Below are 8,956 nucleotides of genomic sequence, written 5' to 3'. Positions count from 1 at the left end.
TAGCAGAAGATGGCCTAGTCGGCCATCATTGGGAAGAGAGGCCCCTTGGTCTTGCAAACTTTATATGCCCCAGTACAGGGGAATGCCAGGGCCAAGAAGAGGGAGTGAGTGGGTAGGGGAGCAGGGCAAAGGGAGGGTATAGGGGACTTTTGGGATAGCATTTGAAGTGTAAATGAAGAAAATATCTAATAAATTTAAAAAAAAAGAAATACTTTTCCTATGATCTATCTAATTCCTTCCATAAACTTTGGTATATTTCTCTGAAGATAGCATCTGGACCTACAAAATTTGCGTTTGGGTTCAGAGCGGTTTTGTTGACTTGGTGGTGAGTTTTTAAATGACATCATCATTGTCTTTAGACTCTAGGACTCTTGGATATTCTATTTCTACTCACACAGTTTTGGCAGGTTGTATTTTTAACAGAATTTAGTCGTTGACCTAAATTTTTGATTTTTGTTATCATGGATCATTCATTAAATATTCCCCTGTTTATTTTTTAAGGTTTGGACTGGTGTCCCCATTTCTCCTGCTTTGGTTGTTTGAGCCATCTCTTGTGTTGCCGAGGCTTCTAAGCAGGATCTGGCATTCTTGTGAATCTCTTCTGACACTTGGTACTTGGCTGTGGTGTCCCTAACTAAAAAAAGGCTGACGTCTTGCTTCACTAATGTTGACTCTTGTTTTGTTTGTTTGTTTGTTTGTTTGTTTGTTTTTTCCTTCTACTTCCTCTTGGTTTTTCTTCCTTTGCTTCTAGGCTTAAAAAGTCACCTCTGGAGCACCTGTCTGGCCTGGTCTTCCCCATACATTCCTTACACTTGTCAGGCCTCCTTGTCTTTACTCTCAAGGTCCTCTCTGCTTACAACCTATAACCCAGCCCATTCATTTTCACAATTGTTCCAGTTTTCCTAGGCTGACCTCTAAACGTCACTTTTTCGAAAAAGCATTCCCTCCACCCTACCCCACCCCCACCTCATTTGCTATCCTCTGGGTTCCCATAGCCCACTCTTAGCTATGTAACCTGGGTGTCTACTCCCTTCTATTAGCACCTGATTGTCTTACAGTTCAGGTTATTGTTTTATTTTGTTTTGTTGTTTAAGATCCACCATATAGTACTGTGTACAAAATAACTGTTCAATAAATACAGGCTTGTGTGATTCAAATTCAGGAGTGATATTTTCACAACTAACAAAGTTAACAACAGTCATTGTCAACTCTCAACACAGTCAGACAATTAGTCTCAAGTACATCATAGGAAGTATTCCAGCAAGAAAGGAAAAATGCTGTAATTTTTAAACTTTACTTGGTCTAAAGACAACTAAGTATCACTCATAGCTACACTGAATGGGACATTTTGATTTTTGCTTTTTTTGGATGTCACTTACAAACCACAATTTCCCCCTTATTTAAGAAAAATAGTTAAATGGGACAGAAAAGGTTTCCAGCTGTAAGATGAGAAGATGAAAAAATTTCCTATGGGGGGAAAACTAAGCTACAGGATAATTCTAGCATCATAAAGGAAGGGAGCCTGTTTTCAAAGGCTTTTCTGATTGAGTTTAAGACCCACTCTACAGGAGGAAACATATACCTGGTACAGTAAATATAAACAAGAGCCCATACTGGGAACTCATAGGCACCAGGGGTGACCCTACTGTCATTAGTCTGCTAAACAGACATAGTATCAAACGGCCCTCTGCCTATGCCTCTCTTCCTCAGCCCTTATCAGAGAAGTCTCTCTGTGCAGTAGATGGTGGTTAACACAAAACCCAGCACTGGCCAAAGTGCACAGAATAAGTGTTGACAGAGTATTATCTCATATATGAAAAATCTATACCATCATATACATATACATAAAAAGCTCAGAGGCTATATCAGGGCCAGAAGGATTTTAAGATCTAGAGGTCAGGGGATCCCAGAGCAAAATGGTCTTCAGGATAACAGGGCTGCTACACTCAAGAACTGACAGTGGCAGTGATTTCCTGCATAAGTCCCCAAAGGATGAAACCACCAGTCCGGAGGGGTAGGGATTCACATGCCTCCACCCTAACTGAGGAATCATAGAGAGTGAGGCTCTCTGAGGGAAGAAGGGTTAGTTTTCTTTAAGGGTGCGGCCTCCGCTAGGTCAACAACACATCAGTGGATGGCCACACATCAAGGAATAGATGGGCAACACAAAATGCACTGGGCTAATGAAAACCATAAAAGACATAAAGTAGACTGTGGTGGGAAGATGGGGGATTCTGGGAGGAACTGGGGGAGCTGTGGAGAGAGAGTATATGGTCAGAATTCATAAAAACTCTAAAAAATAATTAGAAAAATATGTTTAAAGGTTTATTTTATTGAAAATGAAAACAGGGCTTTGCAAGCCTGAACTAGTCATGCCCTACTGTTTAAAAAAGTAAATAAATAAAAATAAAAAAAACTTCACAATCAATAAGACTCGGAACTCAGAGTGGGACGCAGGATCCATGCTGACTACGGGGAGACATATCTGAAGGCCAGATAACACCTGCATAGTGAATCACTCCTGCCTCACGCTACCAAGTAGAGTACTGAACCTTTGCAAACACACAGCCGGGCTTCTCCAACACCCAGAGCTGACTCTGCTCTTCTTAGATGCAAGTCTCTGCACACTTACCCAAATAAGTGCTGAGAGAAAAGCAAGTTGACCCATGAGCTAGTAAAACTTGAGTAGGGAACGCTGGTGTGACTCGGGGGAGCACTCGTCCAAACCCTTCCTGCCAACCTGCTAGCTGTAAGCTTATGCGCCAGTTGCTTATTTTCTTGAAACCACAGCTACATCATCTGGAATGGAATCATGGTATCTATTGCCAGGCTTACAGAGACTGACTAATTTCTATACGTGGGAGGAGAGTTTGCTGCTGGCATAGGGAACCCTTTGCTTAGCGATGTTACTGTTTTATTACTCTAGTTTATTACCCATAAAAGGACAGGGACATGTTTGTTTGCATGTTTGCTGGACATTTACTTTATTTGCATCCGCCACTGGGGATCAAAGCGGGGTGTCACACACGTGCTGTACCATAAAGCCACACCCTGGAAGGTCATAGACAAGCCTAGAAACCTGTGCAATCTTCCTGGGAATGCAGCATCCTGGGAGAAGAAATTCCTTTAATGAAGATCTTAAACTGTCCCAAAGATGAATGAAATAAACCTGTATAGCATCTGGAGTCAAAAACAGACAAACAAACAAAACAAAACAAAACAAAACAAAACAAAACAAAACAAAACAAAACAAAACAAAACAAAACCTGATTCAGTTCATGAGAGTTATTGGGCTATGGTTGAACCAGGTTTGGATACCTATACACTATAGATCCAAATGAATTTGATCAAGTGTTAAGAGTCCTCTTAGGGGAACCTGAAACCACCTTCAGGGCAGCATCACAAAAAAGAGCCAGTCATGGGGACAAGGTACAATGTTCTATGTTAATAAGAGAAGCCATCATCTGTCCTGAGTCACAGCTAAATGTAGGTATGTCCTTCTGTGAGGCAGGGGAGCCACTGGGTCATCTTAATGAAGCTCATTAGTGCTGCTTCTTGCTTCGTTTCACCTGTTTGAAATAGCCTTCAGGTATAAATCATACTCAAGAGGAATGGCCCATAGGACACTGCCTCTGCTGGCCACATGGCTATATAATTGAAGGTCCGTGCTCCAACATAAACTCTATATTGTGGAGACAACATGCCCCTGGCTTCTTAATCTTCTGCAGTTGACAAGGTCATAAGATCAAATGTAATTTCTGAGATTTTTATTAAATCTCATCATTCAGGAATATTCATTTGGTAAAATCTGGTGAAATGGATAATTTTTTCTGTTCTAGCAAAAAGTTGATTTTTTTCCTTCTTTTGTGTATATGTATAGACATGCATGCATATGAGAGCGGGTGGGTGGGCGTCTGTGAACACATCTATGGGGATGTTCATGCAATGTATACCTACTGAGAGGCCAGAGATCCATATCTGGCACCTTTCTCAATTCATTTTGCTACTCTAGTGCCTTGCACGGCTCACAGAAGGATGTACCCATGTTCTGCTGTGACTCACGGCAGGGGCTGGCTTCTCTTACTAATTTCATGTTTTGAGACAGTTTCCTCACTGACTCCGGAGCTCACCAGCTACCTCCACATGTCCAGTGCTGGGATTTTAGGCTTGTGCCGCCAAGCCTGGATTCTTATGCTGGTGCTGAGCTGAAGCTCTGAACTCCGGTTCCTGTGCTAAGCTAGAACATCTATATGGCAAGCTCATTCTTAGCCAATGCATCTTCCCATCCCAGAAAATTGTCCTTGTCCATTATCAGATTGACTATGCTAAGCAGGTGAGGGAAGCCCAGGCCCTCTGCAGTCTGAGCTGTTAGGTTGGTGTGAATGAAGCTTTATATCCCGTCTGAGGAATCACCAGTGCTCCAACATTGGTTTATTTTCTGAATTAAAAGCAAAGCAAAGAAGCAAAAACAGAATCTTTTCTCTTCCCTGGCTTCTGGGAATTTTGAAACTGTTGTAGCCACCTTCCTCAGACAGGCCAGAAGCTGCCTGAAACTGGCTCTCATGGAGAAGGACAAGACAAAAACCAGATTGACACAAAAAAAAGCATGTGCTGATCCTTCTTGAGCCCCTGGATCAAGGGGTGCCTGGAACCGTAGTCTGTTTTGGTTTGGTTTTTATTGCTTTATTAGTTTTATTGGTTTACTTTGTTTTCCAGTATAAAATGCCAATAAACTTCCTTTTGACTTCAGCAACTCTGAATTAGATTCCCATTGGCTTAAAAGTTCTAACCAAAAAAAAAAAAAAAAAAAAAGTTTTGCCAAGAGCTAACAAGTATTGCCATTCACATAATTCATTTTCTTCTTACTTAAAAAATTGGATAAAGTTTCTCAATGAACTCAAGAAAGTGAAAGCTTTGGGCAACATGCTCATATTGTGTCAGATATACTGAAGTCAGGTTAAGAATACACTCTTTCAAAGGCGTTAGCATTAAGTAGGGAAAATGAAAGAGAGCAGGCAGCTCTCCAGCAGAGGGGAAAGGAGTGGAGAAAGCCCCTTTGGCCATAGAATCAGCAAAGGGGCTCCAAGAGAAAGGAATTTCTCAGAGAAGTGCACACAGTTTCCCACATACAGATGTGGGGCGTACCTGCCAGACCAAATCAGGGCCAATTTTAAAACGTGGAGATTCCTGCAAAAAGATAGATCGTCAGTGACATCATTCTCTTCTATTCCTTTTACTCAGCAGACTTTTGCCCAGGATCAACTAGGTGCTGGAAGGTGTATCTGGAGAGGGCCGTCCCCTATCGGGATACAGGTCCCTTCTCCAGGACCTGCAGAGACTTCCACACAGATCAGCAAGTCTGTAGGGCACACAGAGTTCCCAAAGAGCAGTGGGCTGAAACTCACACAAAGCTTGAGAGAAGCAGGATTCTGCAGACCCTCGCAGCGAGCCCCTTTGCAGAGCTGATGCAAATGTTTGTGGAAACAAATGGAGTTCAGAACTTCTCCCTGAGTTTCCCTAAGGATCAAGGGACAAGTATGGAATATCTTGTCAGCTCTAATTTATGTCATCTTCCTGAAACTAGGGGGCTCATAGAGAGGCTTTTCTGACCTTCTGCACAGGGCATAATGGCACATGGAACCCTGTTATTTGGGAAGGAGAGACAGGAGGATCAGGTGTCAGTTCATGGTCATCCTTGGTTACATAGTAAATTTGAGGTCAGTATGAGAGATGCATGACACACGAGACTGCCTCCACAAAGCAAACTATTCCTTTTATTTAACTTTAGATTTGGCAAAGCACTAGTTAACAATGGTGATTTTTGGCCAAAACCAAGACAAAAAGCAATCTCAAATTCCAAGCTCTGAGTTTAAGTTCTGTTCAGGAGTCCCCTCTAAGGCTTGTCCTGTCTGGGTTCCCAATACTTACTCTAATTTTTTTTTTTTTNCTTTGTAGACCAGGCTGGCCTCGAACTCAGAAATCCACCTGCCTCTGCCTCCCAACTGCTGGGATTAAAGGTGTGCACCACCACTGCCCAGCCTCCCTCTAATTTTTAATGTACAAACTTAGATGAGATCAGAGCCTCCATTATAAGTACACATATGGTGTAGGAGATAACCCTGCACCAAGAGCCCCTCTAACTCACATCAGGTGTGTGGAATTTAGATGCTAATTGGACTAGATTTCTCTATGGATAAAATAGAAGACAACATTCCTACGAGCTTGGGGGGGTGCACAAAAGGACAAAAGAACTGGGCTCTGTTTCCTGGGACATACATTGATCTTTATTTATCCTAAAAATATGATTCTATACCTACAATCAACATCACCAACATCCACTGAAGAAAACTTTCAGGCTCAGTTTGTAGAGAATATAATAAATATAGAGAATATTTATCTTAATCTCTTACATTCTATGCTTTCCCAGTTAGCCAGATAGAATGAAAGCTCTTTACTTACGTTTTTGTCTTATAATAAGATACGAAGCTACAATAGTAAGTAGAATAAAACAGAATTTCTACTTTAAACAGTCAACAAAAATTTATCTGTCTTTGAATGGTGATATCTAACAAAGAAACATCATTCATACTTGGCAAGATGACTCTCGAGAGGTTTCTAGAATTCCCTTTTTCTTTATTTAAAGGAATGGACATTTAGAAATCGATTATATACACTCTCTTCCATATTTCTTCTTGTGTTGACAACTGAGGCAGTCAGTATAAAGGTAAGTATAAGGGAGGCTGAACCACACTTATAAAACGAAAAGCGACTCCTTTCAGTTGCTCTCTGTCTCTGTCTGTCTCTCTCTCTCTCTTCATCTCATGTGAGTGAGTGTGTGTGTGTGTGTGTGTGTGTGTGTGTGTGTGTGTGTGGATGTTTTGGTTGGGTTTATTTTTTCCCCCTTCAATCTAGTTTCACGTTTGGCTACAATGTGAAGAGAAGTTGAAATCCCAGCCACAAACAACACTGCTTTCTAAGTACAGAGTTAAGTTTCCTTTCAAAATAAATTAAAGTTACACAGATGAACAATACTTAAGCTAGTATTAATCCTTACTGCCTAATCTTATTAGCAGTTCATTCAAATGATACTTTCCAAACCAGCCAGTGTCTCCCGAGCCCCTCATTCAGGCACGTGACCTGGAGATGTGGAGTTGTAAAGTCATTGTCTTAGACTGTTGCCACCAAACCAAATCCTCTGGTAAAAACACTGCCATAGTTAAGAACAAACCCTCAAGTCTCGGTTATATATGCTACACATTCAACAGTCCACGTAAGTTTTTCTCTAGGGCTTGGGAACATTTAACACACAATTCAGAGTCACGCACTGTGACACATGAAGATGTGTGATCTATGGGCAAGCCTCGGGATTCACACAGGCTAGTGGGGTCTGGAAATCTCTGAGTATGGCCTCAAGTATGGATTCTGCAGGCTGTAGATCTACTCATGCTGAAAATATTTGCTCCCTAAAAGAACAATTTAAATAAAATTATTTATTCTTAAATTAAATATTTTTTATCATTTGTTTCCTTCTAGCAAAAAGAAAAAAGAAAAGTGGAAACAGAGGAGTCCAAACATCTAGACTTTAACAAACCAATGTTACATTTACATCTGCTTCTTGATCATAGACCAGGTGTGTCCATCCCCACCGATTTGAATATCCTCACATGCCCTAAACTATATACAATATTCCTAGAATAGTTTCTGTGTCTTTCAATAGTATTTCTATACTTTGCAAGTATTTAATAAATTATTCTTACTTCCAGACTGGCTAAGGAGAAACTACTGGAATTAAAAGGAAGTCTCGTTCTTTGAAAAGTGAGTACTGGGGACGCTGGAGTTCCCAGATTTAATGTCTCCAGCGCATCCCCATGTCAAATCCTAGTTTTTCAAGGGTCTCTCTTCATTATAACTGTGGGGAGAGGGGGAGCAGAATTACTTGATTTAGAAATAAACATTTGTAATGCTCAAACAAAAGAGCCCTTAAAGGCATCAGTCACTTTGTGGGAAGGAGCCCGGCTCCTTTTAAACCAAGGCTACTGAGCCCTTTATTCTTTTGCCTGGAAAAGCTCTTTAATTAAAGGGACAATAAAAGAAATTCACTAAGAAAAGCAAAGAGATCGGGAGGCAAAGCAAGCACCCTGCATGGTGCCTGGGTACAAACACTGGATTCATGCAGATGTTTGTCAGTCACTATCCAGTCACAACAAACTCCCAGGCACAGCTGGCTTTGACAAACGTGCTTAGCTCCTACCTTCATTTCGATGACAGTCTGGAGAGCCTTCGTCTTGGCTGGCTCCGGCTGAAGTTGGCTTCTTCGGTGCAATTCCTGGGGAGGAACACGATAGAAGTAAGCCTGACGGTTCATCCTTCTGTTATACCATGACCTTTACACAGCTTCTACACAGCCCACCAGGACCAGGTTCCCTGTATGTAGACATAAACAAGCCACAGGTGCCTCTTCCCCCACACTCCTCAGCATCCCTCCTGCCTGCAGCCTGTGTTCCGGTGAAAGGCTCCTGGCACATGCGCTATTTCTGAAACTTCCATCAATAATTAATGTCAACTGTGACAAAGCCAGAAAGTGTTCATAGTCCAAACACTGTTCAACACGGGCTGGTGCCCAGCCTTCGAATCATAATTTACAAAATTCTATTACTCTGTGCTCCCAGCACAGGCACAGCCAGGAGACAGAGGAAGGAAAATGACTAACGTGGCTGCAAATCTGCTGCTCGCATGGCATTTTGCTACAGAAGCAGGTCTGCACTGAGCGATTTAAAGCCATCTCGGTACAACCGCGACACTTTGGGAGTGCTCTGGTGAGTCCCTGTGAATCTCTCGCTTATGGTTTTACACTTCGAGTTCTTGCTCAAAAATTACATCCGTGGGTGATATGCTTACAGATCATGATGCCAAGAAATTAAAATTGGCATCAAAATCAACTGTGCCCAAGGAGAGA

The 8,956-nt window shown here is 41.7% G+C and overlaps 1 protein-coding gene across 18 annotated transcripts in view; it reads right to left on the bottom strand.

Annotated features, from left to right (window-relative positions):
- Erc2 (ELKS/RAB6-interacting/CAST family member 2) overlaps positions 1-8,956 on the bottom strand; it is an 846,765-nt gene that overhangs the window by 583,563 nt on the left and 254,246 nt on the right. For all 18 annotated transcript variants that reach the window (XR_003834802.1, XR_003834790.1, XR_003834792.1 and 15 more), the window contains one exon: positions 8,252-8,326. Coding sequence is in view for 5 of the 18 variants with exons in the window: in XM_021181424.1 (XP_021037083.1) it covers positions 8,252-8,326 (75 nt within the window). In the remaining 13 variants the exon portion in view is untranslated. The remainder of the gene's footprint in view (positions 1-8,251; positions 8,327-8,956) is intronic.

This window comes from Mus caroli, chromosome 14 (genome assembly GCF_900094665.2).
Source record: "Mus caroli chromosome 14, CAROLI_EIJ_v1.1, whole genome shotgun sequence".
Lineage (NCBI taxonomy): Eukaryota > Metazoa > Chordata > Mammalia > Rodentia > Muridae > Mus > Mus caroli.
Note: the sequence above shows the minus strand (reverse complement) of the source record. Positions and strands in the feature narration are given on the sequence as shown.